The 17,636-nt window shown below is 59.0% G+C and overlaps 1 protein-coding gene across 9 annotated transcripts; it reads right to left on the reverse strand.

Annotated features, from left to right (window-relative positions):
* Positions 1 to 1,924: 1,924 nt before the first annotated feature.
* Positions 1,925 to 17,112, reverse strand: RASGRP2 (RAS guanyl releasing protein 2). 9 transcript variants are annotated; one of them, XM_070488128.1, is made up of 17 exons: positions 17,004 to 17,038; positions 14,183 to 14,324; positions 13,432 to 13,534; positions 12,818 to 12,880; positions 12,399 to 12,530; positions 11,456 to 11,606; positions 11,104 to 11,277; positions 10,833 to 10,949; positions 9,254 to 9,535; positions 8,409 to 8,486; positions 8,064 to 8,186; positions 7,658 to 7,773; positions 3,966 to 4,107; positions 3,726 to 3,762; positions 3,176 to 3,352; positions 2,272 to 2,335; positions 1,925 to 2,130 (listed from the first exon to the last, which is right to left on the reverse strand). In XM_070488128.1, exons 2-16 carry the CDS (start codon positions 14,253 to 14,255, stop codon positions 2,277 to 2,279), a joined length of 1,827 nt encoding a protein of 608 aa, XP_070344229.1. In that variant the 5' UTR covers positions 14,256 to 14,324; positions 17,004 to 17,038; the 3' UTR covers positions 1,925 to 2,130; positions 2,272 to 2,276. The 9 variants fall into 9 exon arrangements, 6 of the variants coding, with proteins under 6 accessions (XP_070344229.1, XP_044618529.1, XP_044618528.1 ...); XM_044762594.2 differs by having other exon boundaries at positions 16,869 to 17,013; XM_044762593.2 differs by lacking the exon at positions 17,004 to 17,038 and adding an exon at positions 16,149 to 16,282.
* Between the last annotated feature and the right edge of the window lie 524 nt (positions 17,113 to 17,636).

Raw genomic sequence — 17,636 nt, forward strand, 5'->3', positions numbered from 1 at the left:
GCACCTCCCTGCCCCTCCCCCCAGCTACAAGGACGGCTCCTCTCAAGGTCCAAAGTTCAGACTACCTGATGGAGTTGGGACCTACCATCTCAAGACACCCCTCCCAACAGGCACCCATCCAATGTGGCCCTTCTCCCATGCGCAGTCCAGTGGGGACACACGGCGCAGGGGCAGTGCAGCAAACACAGCATATGTGTCCGTGCAAACACATGCACACACACACACACAGTGTGAAGCTCATACACCAAATTCACACATGCGACCATGAAAAGACAGCCACAAGTCACACTCCAGGGTGGGGCAGACCTGAGCACACACGTGCGCGCACACACACAGACACACAAGCCCGGAAGAGGCCAGGCTGGGGCTGGGGGCGGTTGGGAGGGGAGCCGACCGGGCTGCAGGGATGGAGGCAGCACGAGAGGCGGCGGCCGGCGGCGCAGGGAGCTGCTCTTCACAACACAATCGCCGTCTGTTGTTATAGCAACTCAGCCCCCAAATCGTGAAACGGATATTACAGCCTCGAGAGGGGGAAGGGCAGGCGGGAGGGGGTTGTGGACGGAAGGAGGGGCAGTGCAGTGGGGGACAGGGCTGGGACCCCAACAGGGAACGGAGCTGCAGCCGAGAAGTAACAGGGTGGGAGGAGGAGGTGACCCCAGATGAGGAGTAGGCCAGGGGGAGTGGGGTCTCAAAGGGGGAGATGGGCATGGTGGGGTCAAGGGGATGCTGAGGAAGGGGGCTGAGGCCACGGCCAGGTCCGCAGCAACTGTGCTTTGCCGGCAGGGGTTGGGGTGCTCAGGCTCCACTCCAGAACAACCCACAGCTGCTGCAGGACACGCCCCAGCTTGGGGCCTAGGGAGGTGGCTCCCACTCTCGGCGCTGCTGTCCGGAGTCTCGGGACCTCAGGGGCAGCCCGGCCCAGCTTCAGAAACTGCAGAAGGCCCTGAGCCCCTCCTCACCCAGACCGGCCTCAGAAGTGGCCCTAGCCTTCCTCAGGCGGCGGTGACCCCCAAAACCTCCGGGCTGCAAACTCAGGAGGGCAGAGCTGGGCTGGGAGAGGCCACAGGAGGCTGAGAGCAGGATCAATATGCATTTCCTCTGGAAGTCACTGTCCTTCCGGCTGGCAGCAGCACCAGGCCAGGAGGCTTCAAGCCCAAGGAGTGCAGCCCCCACTCGGAGGCTCGCAAGCCCAGCAGGGGCCTCCGGCTGCCCAAGCCCCCGCCTCCCTCCCTCCCCCACAGCCCCCACTATGGGCACTCCTCTCCCTCCCGTGATTCTCTGTAGTGAGCTCCCCATTGTGGGAAGTATTCAAGCAGAGGCTGAAAGGCCACCTGTCAAGGAAGGGAATTCCGGCTGTGGGCTGAAGGCTATGGTTATATATGACCACTGGGCCCAGAAATTCCAGGTGCAAAGGTGCGCTAGTTTCAAGGCTTAGACCCCTAAGATTCTGGACTCTGTGAGAGTCTAAAGCCTCCCCAAGATTCTTTATTTTTTTTTTGAGGAAGATTAGCCCTGAGCTAACTACTGCCAATCTTCCTCTTTTTGCTGAGGAAGACTGGCCCTGAGCTAACATTCATGCCCATCTTCCTCTATTTTATACGTGGGACACCTACCACAGCATGGCTTTTTGCCAAGCGGTGCCATGTCCGCACCGGGATATGATGTGGCAAACCCCGGGCCGCTGAGAAGCAGAACGTGCAAACTTAACCGCTGCACCACCGGGCAGGCCCCTCCCCAAGATTCTTATGTTCCAAGGTTTTCTGGTTCTAAGGTTCTGTCCCCCAGGATTCTAGTCCCCCCAAGATTCTAGACACACGAGAGTCCAGATCTCCCAAGATTCGCTGACCACAAAGTTCCAGACTCTAAGATTCCAGTCCCTGTGGTTACGGCCCCTCCCCCACCCCCCACGAGGATTCTAGGCTCTGATGGTTAATTACACGGGCCTTTTTATTCCATCTGGAAAATACAAATATTCACAAGAGTCTGTACAACCTTAGGGACACCAGCCCTGGCCCTGCCCTCAGCCGCATGCCACCCTGACACCCGCCCCCTGCCCCAGCACCCCAGGCTCCCTGCTCTGGTCGCGAGTCTTTTCTCCAAGGCAGGCACGAGAGTTTGATCCAGTCACAGCTGGGAAGAGAAAAACAGAAGTTGTAAGGGAGACCCTCCCCTAAAAAGTAGGAGCCGGCCTGGCCTGGGCCTGTGGACAGAGCACCCCATGCCCCAGCCCTCAGGGGCACCCAGCTCTGGATGCGCTGTGGGAGGACTTACGTCAATTACAAGTGGATGTCAAAGACGCCATCCTCCACCGTCTGCACTTCCTCCTCGCGGATCTCTGCAGGCAGGGGGTCGCAGAGCCAACTCCTGGGTTCCTGAGTCCTCAGCAGCCCTTCCCCGACTCACAGGAGGCACCCGCCCCACCCCGGAAGCAGACCCAGCCACCAAAAATCAATTCACTGAACGGCCCAACCACCCGATTTTTGAGGCTCTCTCTAAGTTTTCATTCTGCCGCAGCTTTTTTGCAGCCACGGATGTGTCCGTGCAGTCTGCTTAAGTGTCAGTTTGGTGTGTCTTTCACATTGCAGACCCCAGCACTTCTGGAAGGCTCGATGCAAATGGTTTTATCTTTTCTGCTTTGGAGGACTGATGCCAATCCAAATGGCCGTGGTCAACTGCCTTAGACCCCAGTCTAACACAGTCGTTCAGACTGTGCTCAGCAAAATAATCATTTGAGGAATTGTCATTCAGAAAGCTGACCTAAAAATGCCAGAGACCCCCAAGAGAGCCGTTGGGAGATTTTCAGGGCATGGGACTTTTCTCAGGACAGCCACCAGAGAAGCCAAAGAGGGAAATTCAGGCAAATGGCTCACTAAATTCCCCCTCCAATCCACTGTCAATCCCCCTAACAAAATAAGAGTGCTACTGGAATCTTGAGGCTTCTTTCACATTTACTCTTCTTTATATATTAGAGTCTCTCTCCCCTCAGCCTCCAAAGGTCAAGGGCTCCCTGGCCACCTTCTGACAGCCTTATCTGTCCAACCTTTTTTCATCACCCCACCAAAATAAGAGAATTACAAACTCTGGAAGGTTTTCCATCTGCATAAGTTAATACTTTGCCACAATGGCCCTGCCTTCCTCCCTCCACAGGCCAGTCCAGAATGAGACCCCCTCTTACCTGGAGGCCGGGAGCCTCGCCTGCCTGGGCGCGGCAGGGAGAAGCTGAAAGCGCGGTGGTGGGTGGGTGTGGGTGAGGGTGAATGTGCAGACCCCTCCAGACTCACACTCTGGGCCCGGCGCCGACACTCGACTGACAGGCGATCCTTGCACTGCTTGTGGCAGTTCACACCACAGGCTGGGGAAGGCAGATGGGGAGCTCAGCCAGGGCCATGGGTCAGAACACCCTCCATCCCATTCTGTGGGCCTGTACCTCTCCCCAGGTCCCTTTGCTCCTGAGCAGCTGCCCCACCAAAGCAAGAGTCTCCTTCCAAAGTGCTGTCTTCATCCTACTGGCCAGTCTATGCCCTCTCCAATTTCTCGGTTCCAGGGTGGCTGCCTCACCAAAATAAAAGCCCTCTTAAAGGCTACTCCTTTCACATATCATCATCATGCCTCTCTGGCTCCAAGGTACTTCACTCCTTTGTAGTTGCCCCACCAAAATAAGAATCCCCACCCAGATAGTGATTCCTCAGAAAGCTCAGCCCAGCAGCCCTGCCATTCCATCTCACCTCGGCATTTGAGGCCCTGCTTGTAGATGCCCAGGATCTGAAATAGAGGAGGGGGGCCGTGCTGGGAGGGGAGGAACTTAGAAGTGAGGACTCTACTTCCTCCTTCTCAAGGGCAGGGACTGGGACTGACGCTCCGTGTTCTTAGGACCCCTCTGGGTCAGGCGCAGAGCAGCGGGAGGAGAGGCCGCTGACTCCGCGGGGGCGGGGCAGGAGGGGTGTGGCGGGGTGGGGGGTGCTCACCAGGGTCTTGCAGTGGCGGCAGGCGACCGGGCGCAAGGAGCTGCTCTCGTGGAAGTTGTGCACGAAGCCCATGCGGCCGCCCAGCACGGAGCTGGAGCGCATGAAGTAGGAGACCATCTCCTCCCTACTGATACAGCCGTCCCTGCCGGGGGAGGGGCGCCTCAGCTCGGGCCTCCCCAGGAGCACCCCCGCCGGCCTAGCCCACCCCCCTGGGGAAATCCCCTACCAAATTAAAGGTCCTCACGGAACTCCTGATTTGGGCCCAGGGGTGCCAGCAAAAGAAAGAGCACTGGACGTGGAGGCAGGCAGAGTTAGAAGCTGCTAGGAACTAGGTGTGCGGTCTCTGGCGAGTTACTTTCCCTGGGTTTCCTCCCCAGAAAAATGGGGCACCTGATTCCTGCCCTGCCCACTCCAGGGAGTTGGTGTGTAAACTAAAAGGGCTGTGCTCTGTCCCGTGGGATTATCAACCTCCGCTTCCCAAAGTGAGCTCCTTGGAACCCCAGTCGGGAGCACTGACAGTTAAGAGACCTCTGATGAGTTTGGGAACCAGGTAAGACTGGGAAAAACGACACGCCTCTCACTTGCACAATCCTGCCGGAAAGACCCCCGTAATCAGGGTTTCCCACATAACACACGGCTTCCACAGAACCCTTTTTTCACCTACTTATGTGTTTTAGGGGAAAAAGCGATGTGCTTTGGAGACAGACAGAGCCCAGGTCAAATTCCGGCTCTTCCATTTCCTGGCTGTGTGACCTTGGGCCGATGAATCGCCCTGTGCTTCAGTTTCCTCTCCTATAAATGGGGATGATAATTCCTCCAGCTCAGAGGGTTTTTGTAAGGATGCAATGAGATAGTGCCCATGAAGTGTCTACACAAGCATCTGTGTAGTTCCTAGGTCAGAGCCGGCCCTTGTTGCAAACTTCTACCCATTGTATCTGGGGATCCATAATGTGGTCCAGCCGGCCCCTAGATCAATGGGGCATTGGGACAACTGACCATTTAGAAAACAATATTAACCTAGACTCCTACCTTATACTGTGCGTGAAAACTAAATTCCCACTGAATTGAGAACACTGACGTAAAAAATAAAATTATCAAAGTATCTGGAAAGACATGAGAGTAATTTTGTAATCCTGAGGGGTCGAGGGCCTTCCACACATAACACAAATCCGAGAAGCCACAAAGGAAAAGACTGACATTGAGCACACAAAACTTTTAAAATTTTTTATATGGAAAAAGACAACAGAAATGACAGACGGGGAGAAAATCTTTGCAAACACATTGGACAGCAAAGGGTTAATACCCATTAACAGAGATTCTGAAAAATCAATGTGAAAAAGACCGACAAACCCAGTGGAATAATGGACAAAGAATATGAGGAGGCAATTAACAGAAGAAATATAAGTGGCCGATAATCATATGAAAAGATATCCTGCCCCACCAGTATTAAAGAAATACGAATTTAACCAAGACACCATTTGCCAATTAGACTGGCAAAATTGTAACCTTATTATAGCATCCACTGTTGGCAAGGAAGGTGGGAAACAGGCACTTGTCCGCTGCTGATGGGGGTGCGAGCCGGCACAACCTTGCCTGAGGTCACTCTGGCAGTCTCTCTCCTAATTTAGAATGTGCATATCTTTTGATCCAATTATCCCCCTTCTAGGAAATTCTCCTACAGAAATAGTGGCCTGAGTGCATGGTACAGAGATGTTCACAGCAACAGGGCGTATATTAATAGCAAAAAACCGGGAACAGCCTACTGTCCGGGAGCGGGAGAACGGCGAGGCAAATGCTGGGCCAGTCACCCAGCGGAAAACTCTGCAGCTGTTCTGAAGAATGAGGCGGCTCTACGTGAATGGGCATGAAAGATGGCCACGATAAAGGGTTAAGTGGGAAACAAAAAGAGCGAGATGTGCCGCTCCACCAAGACAGCGATGAAAACAACAACAACAACAAACTACCTGAAAACCCTATGGCTACGAATACCGAGATGCTGGTTAAAAGACGTCAAAAGTTGGGGCCGGCCCCATGGCCGAGTGGTTAAGTTCGCGCTCCGCTGCAGGCGGCCCAGTGTTTCGTTGGATCCTGGGCGCAGACATGGCACCGCTCATCAAGCCATGCTGAGGCAGCGTCCCACATGCCACAACTAGAAAGACCCACAACTAAAATATACAATTATGTCCTGGGGGGCTTGGGGGAGAAGAAGGAAAAAATTAAAAAATAAAGGTGTAAATCCCAAAAAACAATTATTAAAAAAAAAAATGTGAAAACTTGCTTTAAATGCATAGGTGAGATGGCAAGAAAGAAACGGAAAGCCCCTAGTTCCAGAAACAAAGAGCAGCTTCCAGCTGGGGCGGTGAGTTGGGGCCGCACGCTGCTGCGGCTGCCCGGGCAGGGGGTTGCTGCTCTCCCTCCCGATGAGCCAGGTGCTGGGTTTTGATAGCCAATCAGGGGCTGGCCACAGGCCTGGGGCCTGCGGGAGGTGAGGAGTTAAGCTGAGACCCCTGCATGAAGCTGGGGCCTCGCAGGTCTCCAAGGGCTGCACCCTCTCTGAAAGTGTGGCCTGGAAAAAAATCCACCCAAGCCAGGAGGATAACACGGAACTCGGTCTCAAGTCTGGAAGCAGAAACCAAGCAAGCACGACAAAGGCCACAAGCAGAACTAGGTTTGCAGTAGCGTCCTGTTTGTCCATGAAACAGACACAGACAGACAAAATCTATATGGATTTACACATGCATGAAAAAAAGACTGGAAGGATACACGTACCCTTGTGAACAGTGTTACTAATAACTTCTAGATGGGAAAGGAGGGAGGGAATTTTCCCTTCTTACTTTATATACTTTGTTCACCATAAATCTATTTTACTATCTGCATTTTTTTTTTTTTTTTGAGGAAGATTAGCCCTGAACTAACATCTGCCGCCAATCCTCCTCTTTTTGCTGAGGAAGACTGGCCCTGAGCTAACATCCCTACCCATCTTCTTCTACTTTATATGTGGGACACCTGCCAAAGCATGGCTTGTCAAGCAGTGCGTAGGTCCACACCCGGGATCCGAACTGGTGAAGCCCTGGCAGCCAAAGAGGAACATGCGAACTTAACCACTGCACCACCGGGCCGGCCCCTAGATTTTTTTTTTTTTACCATAGATTTTTGTGATATGAAAAAAGCCAGATTTTTGAAATACGGATAGCATTAAAAAAATAAATCGACCTGGGATGGACTGTGAATTTTGACTGGAGTTTTGTCTGCTCAGCAAAACAGGGGTATGAACGTGGTTGCAGGGGGCGTGTGTAACCTACTTCGAGAACCAGCTGTTGTCCAAATTGTCAGCATGGGGATGGTTGATAAGTAAGTGGGTGCTGCTAATTACGGGCCTCTCTTATCTACTCATTAAAACAGGCTACCCAGGAGTTCAACTTGCCCACACTTTTTGCCAGCTGTGAGCTCCACGAATAAAACTTCATTGATGTAGCAACAGTCCCCAGGCCACAGTCTTTGCAAGATTCAAGTGGAACCCCCCATCTGTGCCTCTGCAGCCGGCAGCGCCCCCCAGATAAGAGCCCTCCCCACACTGGGCGCCTCCTCAGCTGAGATGGTCTGATTCAGTGGCCTCATCTGGCAGAGGAGGAAACAAACCCGAGGGGAAGTGAGCCTGCCTTCCCTGTCCCCGAGTCCCCAGCCCTCCTCACTGGTTCTGGTCGAGGTCCCCAAAGGCGCTGAGGTAAGGGAAGTTCCCACGGATGATCTGGAACTCCTCCTGTGAGATGTGGCCGTCCCCATCGACGTCAAAGTTCCGGAACACGGACTGGGGAACACAGAGGGACATACAGGCACAGGGAAAATAAAAGGAACGTCAGTGCGTGCTGCCCACATCCCCAGTCCAAGTCATGAAGGAGGCCTCAGATGTGGGTGGCTGTCTGTGTCCCCCATCACCTCCCTTTTCCATACCCCCACCCCAAGCCTACCCATCAGCTATACCCTGTGACATGGCACTGGTGGTGGCTCCCAGGAGCCCTGGCAAAACTGGCCTTGATTAACCACTACGGACCTGTCCCCCCGCCTTGGGATCCAGAGCCGGCCCCCACAGAGTCTCACCTCCACCATCTTCTCAATGTGCTCCACCAAAAGTGCCTGATCCAGCTTGGGTTTGGCAGCTGAGGTCCACTCCTCCAGCACGGGGGGCCGGGGAGGTGGGGTGCAGCTCGTGGGGCTAGTTGGCTGGAGGAATGGTCAGGTGTGAGCGAGGGCCAGAGGTGAGGGAGCCCAGGACCCAGGGAAGCAGAGAGGGGAAGCCTTGGGGAGAAGGGAGCCTGCCCAACAAGGAGTGTGGGTGGGGTGGCCTCTGAGAACTCTCCTGCCCTCACATCCTGGGATTCTCAGGTGGGGCAGAGGTGGGGGAGGAAGCCGATGGGCAGAGGGAAGCAGGACTCTGTCCCTCACCGACGACTTGGAGCGCGGCTCCCGCTGCAGGGACAGCTGGTAGAGCTCATCCTCCGTCTGATACTGATCCAGAGACACCTGCGACACAGGGTCTGGTCACACCCAGGAGCCCACTGCCCAGAGCCCAGGTCACAGGTCCACCCAGGGGCCACAGCTCAGCCACAAGCCCAGGCCAGAAGCTCGACTCAGGGCAGAGGCCAGCTTAGAACACAGCCCGGCAGCCACACGCCAGCCGAGCGTGCAGACCAGAACCCAGGGCTCGACCCCAAGCCCTCAGCACAACGCACAACCGAGATCTCAGCTAAGACTCCAGGTCAGAACCCAGCCAAGAGCTCTGAAACTCATCCCCAACCTGGAACCCAACGCAGCACCCAGAATCAGGCCCAGATTTCAACCCTGATCCCAGTCCAGAGCCTAGAAACAACTAAGAATCCACTCCAGACCCAGAACCAAAGCCCCAGCCAACATCTAGAACCTAGTCCAGATCTAGACTAGAACTCAGCTCCCACCCTAGACCCCAGATCCGAGTCCAAGGCCAGCCCCGAACCTCAGAGCTCAGGACCGTGTTTAGAAACCACCCAGCACCCAGAAGCCAGAGCTTGGCCCCAAAGCTCGAACACAACCCCCTGCTAGGAAGTCAACCCCGGGCCAGGGCCAGCCTCCGATCAGACCCCAGCCCACAGCCCCGTCTGGAGCCTGGAACGCATCTCAGAATTCACTCCAAACCCTGGAGCCCAGCCTGGATCTCAGTCCCTTGACCAGGACTAAGAACCCAAGGCCAAGCCCGCTGCCTTGAGTGAGCCCAGGACCAGGTGGGCTGTCAACCCTGGGGCCCGGCCCCTCACCGTGAGCAAGCTCAGCAGATCCGGGTTGGCCTGCACTGGGGGCTCGACGCTGGTCACCATGGTCAGCTTCTCCAGGATGTTGAAGAGTTGCTTCATCTTGGCCCCATTCAGTCGGGTCCGGGCAGGGTCCAGCCAGTCAGGCAATGCCAGCTGCAGGGCCACCAGGTCCTTGAGGTGCACACCCAGGATGGGGAAACAGAAGCCCCGACAGGATGCCAGCCGGCGCCGGTAGTTGCCATAATTTCCAGTGGCCGTCACTAGTTCTGTCAGACGTTCCCAGAGCTGGGGGGCAAAGGGCAGAGGGTCACGTACACACACACACACACGCATTCACGTCACTGGCTCAACTACCCTCCCCTGCTCAGCCCTGGAAACGTGGGAGAGGATGAGGAGCCAGAGTCACGGATGGGTGAAACGTCAAAATCCTCCCTCACTGTCCCCCAACACAGGCTCCCTTAACCCCTGGTGGTCAAAGTTCATAGGCCATGAGGTCAAGGGAACACCCACTACCAAATACCACACCTGACACCGGGCCTGAGCACAGATTATCATCCACATTTAACAGCAGAAGAAACTGAGGTTCAGGGAGGCCAAGCAGCACAGAACAACGATCTAGAAAAATGTTCTGGGGCCGGCTCCGTGGCCGAGCGGTTAAGTTCGCGCGCTCCGCTGCAGGCGGCCCAGTGTTCCGTTGGTTCTAATCCTGGGCGTGGACATGGCACTGCTCATCAAACCAAGCTGAGGCAGCGACCCAAATGCCTCAACTAGAGGGACCCACAACGAAGAATATACAACTACGTACCGGGGGGGCTTTGGGGAGAAAAAGGAAAAAAAATAAAATCTTAAAAAAAAAAAGAAAAATGTTCTTAGCTGCATTGTTCATCACAGCCAAGGCTGGAAAAACCCCAAATGTTCAACAGCAGATACATACACTGGGCTGGACTTACAATAAAATATTATACGGGAATGGAAATGAATGCATGATCGTGCCACACAACCGAATATAAGAATAAAAAAAGACAAAAAATAACATATACAACATGATTCATAGAAAGCTCAAAGACAGGCAACAAAAACGCCACACTTTTGGGGGCGCATACATAGGTAGTAAAGCTACAAAGGTAAGCAAATTCATCTTCATTACGAAAGTCAGACATTGGTTGCCCCTGATGGGGAGGGAGTTAAGCTCTAAGGTGCTGGGAGCTTTGGGGGCTGACAATGTTCTATTTCTTGACCTGGGTGATGGTTACACGAGTGTTTTCTTTATAATTTTTCCTTAAACTGTACATATGTCTTATATACGTCTCTACACGAATGTCACTCGATACGCTAAAAAAAAAATCAGAGGAGGAAGCACAAGGTTTGGAGTCAGGCAGACCGTGAGCCTCTGCTCAGCTGCTTTCATGGTGCGTCCTGGGAAAAGCATTTAACCCCTCAAGCCTCAGTTTCCCCATCTGTCAAGTGAGGACAGGAGTGCCCAACCCCCAGTGTTGCTGGGAGTTCTCAGGGAGGCCAGAGCTGGGAAGCACTGGCTCCAGGGCTTGACCAGGCTGCCCCCAGACCCCTCAGTCCCAGGCACCTTGATGGTCTCCGGGCTCACGTGGCTGTGGGTCTCCTTGAGGCGGGAGATGGAGCTGTGGCTCAGGCCCCCGACCACTGCCATCAGCGTGTTGAAGTTCTGCAGCTCCAGCAGCTTCTGGGGGACACACGGGGAGGGGGAAGGCAGTGAGCCACTGGACAGGCCCAGAATTTGGCCGAGCTTTTCTGGAGAGGAGGCAGTGGGGAAAGGAGCAACAAACATAGCCGTACTGTCAACTGAGGGGGTTGGAGGACAAGGGAGGGGCGGGCACCTCTGCCACGTGGACAAAGTGTGTGATGACCGCGGCCCGCTGCGGGGCTGTGGGCTTGCTGAGAATCATGAGCTGCACCCACTGCGAGACACTGTTGAAGAGGGAGATGAATCGCTCCAGGATGGGGTTGTCCACCGTGCAGCCGTGAGTCACGAAACTGTGGTAGTCCTGGAACTGGGGGCGGGAGCGGCCTCAGCACCCCCTCCCCTCCCCGCTGGCCACTCCTCACCCTCCAGCTGCCCTTTGGTGGTTAAGCTGAAACCCCCTGACCCACCCTGCAGCCCCGCCTGCCCGCCTGGGACTCCCTCTCCAGCCCACACTCCAGCCCCGACCAGAGGCCCTGGCGCCACACCAGGATCTTGCAGAAGGAGCGATACTCCAAGAAAGTAAGATGCCCCGCCAGCTCCATGGGCTCCAGGTGGTCAAACAACAGGGACATCTTGCGCTTCTTCTGTCCCATGGGGTTCCGCTGGGTCACCTGCCGCTTCCACTGGTAGGTGGGGCTGGGGGGGCAGAGGCAGTGAGCCCTTGGCTGGAGACGCCCCATCCCTTGTGGCCCCACACTCATGCAGACACGCCACTCGAGCGGACTGAGGACCCACACAGTGCGAGGCACCATGCTGGACACAGATGTCCCCAGTCCGGCCACTCCTGCAATCTCCCCCTCGTCATGCACTCCACACACGTTTATGGAAGACGTACTCTGCCAAGCACTGCTACGCGCTGGGGGGACAGAGATGGCAAGACACGGTTCCTGCCCTCGAGGAGCTCACAGGCTACTGAGGGAGACAGACACAGAACAAACAATCACAAAACAGCGTGGCACGTGTACGGGTCTTTGCACAGGGATCTGCACAAAGGGCCGTGGGGGAACAGAGAGAAGGACAAATTCTGTCCCGGAAAAGCCCTGAGCCCTCAGAGCCCATGGACACTGCACGCTTGAGCTGAGTCTTGATGACATGGAGAAGGAGGCAAGGGACCAATGTGAACAGAGCAGCATGGTGGGGAAGGACACAGGGGCTGCAGGATGGCGAGGGGACCAGTGCAGCTGCAGTATGAGGTGAACGGGATGGCGGTGGGCTGTGGAAATGAGGCAGGAACCCCAAGCTGGCTCCAGACTACGAAAGGCCTCAATCCCCAGCCGAGACATTTTGAGGGCAACAGGGAGCCATAGAAGGTTTTTAAGCAAGAGAGTGATATGACCTTCCCTCATTCAATTCAACAAACATTTATTAAGCACCCACGGTGCAGGATGCCGAGTGCCCTCCCCAGCCCTCTGAGCTCCCCCCACGCACACGCTGTCGATGTCGATAAGGCTGCTGTGCCGGCGGTTCCCTTCTTGGTCCAACAGAGCCTTCAGCTCCTTGATCTGCTTGGCGAGCTCCGGGTTCAAGTCAAACTCCGCTGGGAATGCTGAGATCCAGTACCTGGCCGAGGTGTGGAGTCACCCGACAGCCCTTCCCCCACCATCCCCTGGGATCGTAGTTCCCCAAAGAGGAGGAAAGAGCCTCAAACTGGGGTTCCCGTCTCCCAGCTCTTTCCTTCCCCACCCGCATTGGGCAGATCAGGAAACCCAGGCCTGATCCAGGAGGGGCGTGCCCGGGGCACCACACCCACCATGGACAGAGCCTGGTTCAAACGCACAGGACCGCTCCGCAGGCCCGTCTGAAGCCTGAGGGAAGAGAGGGGACAGCGCCCCAAGAAGAAGGCTCACCTGACCAGGTGGCATGTCTTCACCTGCAGCGAATTGGAGTTGTCCTTCCGGGATTGTTGGTAGGTGAAGGAGAGTTAAGGAAAACCAAGACGGAGACAACTCCAGAAAGGGAGGCAGGAGATGGGCCCAGCTCTGGAGGGAGGCTGAGGGCGGGGCCTGGTTCTAGGAGACATGCTGGGGGCGGGGTCCGGGGCAAGGCTGGGGCGGAAGCTCTGGAAAAGGGCTGAAGGCAGGGGTGAGGTGTGAGCACTGGGAGGCCGCAGGGGTGGGAAGGGGGCTAGGTTCTAGGGGAGGCTCAGAGCATCAGAGCCGGGCCTGGGTTCTGGGAGGGAAGCCAGGGGCGGGACCCAGGCTGGGAGTGGGGACAGGTCCTAGACTGGAGGGAGGACGAGAGCAAGGCCTAGGTTGGGGAGAGAGTCGGAGCGGGGCCCTGAGTCCCGAGGGGAGGGGAGGGGTGGAGCCTAGGCCCTAGGGGGAGGCTGGGCCGGGCCTGAATTCTGGGACAGAGGAGGGCCCATGATCTGGCAGTGAAGCCCATTCTCCGCCTGGGCCGGGCAGCCGGGCTGGCTCACGGACTCGGACGCAGGGCCCTTGGCGAGGCCCACCAAGGATATATGTGGAGCAGTTTTGCTGCCAGCTGAGAGGAAGGGATGTACCAGGAATGCATCATGAGGAACATGCGCACCAGCTCTGGTTCCCGCACCTTCCCGCAGTCATCTAACTCCGAGGGGTCAAAGAGAAGCAGGTTGACCCTTCGTCCTGCAGCTGTGGTCCCTAAAGCCGACCCCGCAGCCTGCCAGGTATCCAGACCACCCCCGCCACAACCTCCTGCTTTCCCAGGACTCCAAAACCAGGAGGCAGATTAGAGAGAAAAGTTAGGGTGGGAGTGCCATCAGGCCGGATCCGAGGAACTGGAGGAGGGCAGCGTCTGAGTCCGGCCCATCGTCCCTCCAGAGAGGAACCAGCTGGGGCGGAAGGAGCCTGGGTTCCCAGGGTCAAGAATTCAGAGGTCATTTCCTGAGTGCTTGGGCGAAGGGGCACCCCCTCACCAGATAAGCCGCCCCCCATCAGCCGGAAACAGCTCCCAGGCCGGAGACAGAGTTCCTCCGGATCCCCGGGGAGACAGATAATGCTCCTCATGTGTCAGAGTCTGGGGACCCCCGTCCCTCCCTTCCACACCGGCATACTGGGGAAGGGAAACATTGTATCCTTCTGAAGCGTGTGGATTTCTCTACCCTGTGATGAAAAGGAGGCTGCTGTAAAAGAGGCTGCAGGATGCGGAGCTGGGTGGGTCCGCGCAGGCAGGGCCCCGGGTTCAGGTTCCGGGCAGGACTCAGGCTGGGTGTGCCCTCCCGTGCCACTCACCGAAGGCTTCGATGCAGCCGCGGAGCAGCTCCTCCACCGTGCAGCCCTTGTCCAGGTCTAGGGTGCCCGCCATGGCCGCCGGCGCGGGTAGGCTGGGCCGAGCTGCGCTCCGGGAGCCTCCCACGGGGCTCGGAGCCGACCCCTGTCCCGGGAGAGGCAGAGCGGGAGTCTGCGGAGGCGCCGGCCGGGGGAGCGGCCCGGAGGGCAGGACCGGGGCGGGGCGGGCACGCCCCCTGCTGGGCAGGGCCGGAGTCGGTCGCTGCGGCCACTCCGGGGTTAAACGGTCTGTCCCAGGATGGTGCAACCCACCAGTTGGGAAACGGACCCGCCGAGAGGCTTCCGGCCCTCCCTCGGAGTTGCGGGAGGGCCCAGGGACTCCCCGGGGATGAGGACGAGCCAGGACTCTGGGGGCTGGTTGGTGCCCCAGCCCCCGTAGGCCCTTCTCTCCTCGCGTCCTCTCCCCAGCGGCACCTGCAGCACCCCGCAGCTCGGCTCTGCGCCCCTCCCGCTTCCCTCCCTCCACAGCCTCCCTTCCCCCGCAGGGTTATTTTTGGGAACCCAGAGCCTGAGGGGACCTCGGAGGAATTTCTCCCTGGGATGGGAGGGGGGAGGAACCCAGGCGTCCTGCCCGCATCGCCCCCTCCGGGGCTCCCGGGGAGGGGAGGCGGAGCTGTGGCGGCCCCCAGGGGCCTGCCCTTGGGAAGGCCGGCTGGAGTGGAGAGGAACATTCCTGGGCGGGGGGTGGGGTGGGGGGAGCCCGCTGCGGCACCGAGGCATCAGCGGGAAGCCTGAGCCTGGGAACCGCGCGCTCCTAAGCCACCTCCTCTGTGAAGGCCCCAGGGGTCCGGGCTCAGCCCTTCCGCAGGCCATCTTCCTCCCCAGCTCGAGCTCCTGACCCAGGGCCCCAGACTGCACAGGCGAACTGTGAGCCACACACAGGCTGGACACGCTTGGGCACACAAAGAGTAGGGTGCCCAGAAGGGGGCGCTAGCACAGTGAGGGGGTGGAGAGTGCCTGTATGACCCCAGCAGCAACTCGTCACTGGCGGGGTCAAACGCATCCTTACAGCGACAGGCACTCATTCCATCCCCAGGCCAGGGACCCACATTGGGGTGCAAGACGCTCCAGCTCACACACACCGGGGCCTCAGGCACTTGCCGCCCATCCTCCGTCTCACACACACAATGGTACCCACACCCCGCGCACACCTGCAGGAAGGAACCCTCGGGCACCATACCCAGCTCTCTACCCCAGAATGCTCCCGGACCTGCTGCTCACTGGAGCCAGGCCAGCCTGGAGTTCCGCGGCCACAGTGGCGCTGACATCGCACACGCGTGCACACACGCAAGACAGTGCACCTACACGCATGTACCCTCTCCCACACATGCACACACCCCCGTGGGTGCGCACACACGCCCATTCCCCCGCCCTCCCTTCACCTGCGGTCCAGGGCCAGCCCTGCGGCCCCAGTGCCCTGGCAACCCTCATCCCGGACGCTGGCAGAGCCTGGCCCCACGGAAAGGTACCCGGCCCCTACACATACCCCCAGGCTGGGGGGGGGGGGGGGCGGGGCGGGGGCTCCTCTACGGACTTCTCTGGTGGACTTTTCCTAGGAGCCTCCCAAAGCCGTCCCCACTTGGCTCTGCTGCTTCCTCGCTGTGTGACCTTGAGAGTCACTTGGCCCCTCGGAGCCTCAATTTTCTCATCTGTCAAATGGGAGGTCCGCGGGCGAAGGTCCCGCGGAGACGTGGCTGGGAAGAGCCGGGTGCCTCGAGGATGCCGCCCCCTCCCGCGGGTTATCCAGGGCGCTTCAGCTCTCTCCGCAGCTCCCTCCTACCCCGACCCGTGCCGCAGACTCCCCACCCACCCACCCACCCGCAGCCCCCAGCCAGCCCGCGCCGCCCTGGGAAGCCCCTGGGGGCCCGGCCTCCTCGGCCCGGCGCCCCGCCCGCGCTCGCTCACTCACTCTCGGGACCCGCGACCAGGAGCCCGCACCCGGCCCGGCGGCGCCACCTCCGTGCGCTCCCGCCCGCCGGCCTCGCTGCGGCTGCGGCTCCAGCCCGCGCTCCGCGCCGCGGCCCAGCTCCCCGCGCCCCGCCCCCGCGCCGGGCCGCCCCCTCCCCTCCCCGCCCCTCCCGCCCCTGCGCCGGGCTCCGCACCGCCGGCCGCGCCTCCCCCACCGGGGGCTCCCTCTCGCCCCGCACGCGGCGGGCCCTGCGGCAGCTTAACCCCTCCCCTGCCGCGCCGCCCGGGAGGCCAGGGCCGCGGGCGGGGGGCTGCGCCACGGGCCGCGCCGAGGGGCGACTAGCCGCGGTCGGGCGCGCGGGGCGTGGAGCGGGGACGAAACCGAGAGCCTTCTCCCCCACCCAGACGCCCCTGTGCCCCCCGCCCTGACGGGTGTTGGGCAGAGGAAGCCGGGAGGGGCAGGAAGCGGACTGCGGTGGGGAAGGGGCGCCCCGCCCAGCCCCCGGCCCGGGTTCCTGTTTTCGAGACAAACGGTTCCCACGGGGCTAAGCCGGCCCGGGGTCGGGCGTCCTCCTGCGGGCAGCGTGGGGCACAGGCCTGGCCGAGATCGGGGGCGTGGGGTCAGCGGGTTCTTGTGATGGCCTGGGGGAGGGGCCAGGACAAGATGGGAGCATTTTGGGGAGAGGGGCGTGCGGGGAGGGAGGAATGGAAACGCGGCTACCTGGAGACGGGGCCTCGGTGTCTAGGGACGTTGGGGGCAGCTCCAGAGCACACAGGAGGGACTGGGGCCCCGGAAGCCTGGCTCCCCACGGGGCTAGATGGGAAGGGGCAGCTGCAAGCGGCAGCGTGTTCGCACCTTGGAGACTGGAGGCCTGGAGGCTGGGCCCCCGTCAGGGAGGAACTTGGGAGGGGCAGCTGCAGGCGGTTGGGGTCCCCACAAGCCGGGCCTGGGGTAGCTAGTAACCGTTTCCGGCCGTTTGGGTTCAAACACACTCACTATGAAACCACCGGCCCCAAATCTGCCTTCCGAGACTTGCCCCTCCCTGCCTCGGGGCTGGGGAGGCAGGACCTCCCCCGCACCTCAGTCTTGGCGGTTCGAGGCCTAGCAGCAGGCCCTTTCTGGTCCTCAGTTTCCCCAAAGTGAGGGGGGGAACACTGGCCTAGCCTAGACGGTCTGTGAGGGTCCCCCGCCCTAGCACAACCCGGATTTTGGACCAAGCGTAGCCACCTGCTTAGAGACCCTTAAACGCCGCAGTGGGGCGGGGCTAAGGGCGGAGTCAAGAAGGCGCCAACCACCCACAGGCTCCTCCCCCTCCGGAGCCCCGCCCCCGACAGCGTGGATCCCCGGTAGTGCGGGAGGCCTCTGCCCGAGTCCCTGCTCCCAGCCCCGGTGGGCCCCACCCAGGCGGATGCCCCGCCCCCGGCCAGGCTGGCGGGCCGCTGACCTAGTATGGACACAGCACTGGGAAGAGAGGCGTGGAGGGTGACG

Source organism: Equus asinus, chromosome 17 (assembly GCF_041296235.1).
Source record: "Equus asinus isolate D_3611 breed Donkey chromosome 17, EquAss-T2T_v2, whole genome shotgun sequence".
NCBI lineage: Eukaryota > Metazoa > Chordata > Mammalia > Perissodactyla > Equidae > Equus > Equus asinus.

What these genes read in the sequence shown, in the direction of transcription:
- RASGRP2 (XM_070488128.1), bottom strand. Translation starts at nt 14,255, where the DNA reads ATGGCGGGCACCCTAGACCTGGACAAGGGCTGCACGGTGGAGGAGCTG. An exon ending in ACTTTGTCCACGTGGCAGAG is followed by an intron (nt 10,950 to 11,103) that starts GTGCCCGCCCCT and finishes TGTGTCCCCCAG; the next exon opens with AAGCTGCTGGAGCTGCAGAA. An exon ending in ACATTGAGAAGATGGTGGAG is followed by an intron (nt 7,774 to 8,063) that starts GTGAGACTCTGT and finishes TGTGTTCCCCAG; the next exon opens with TCCGTGTTCCGGAACTTTGA.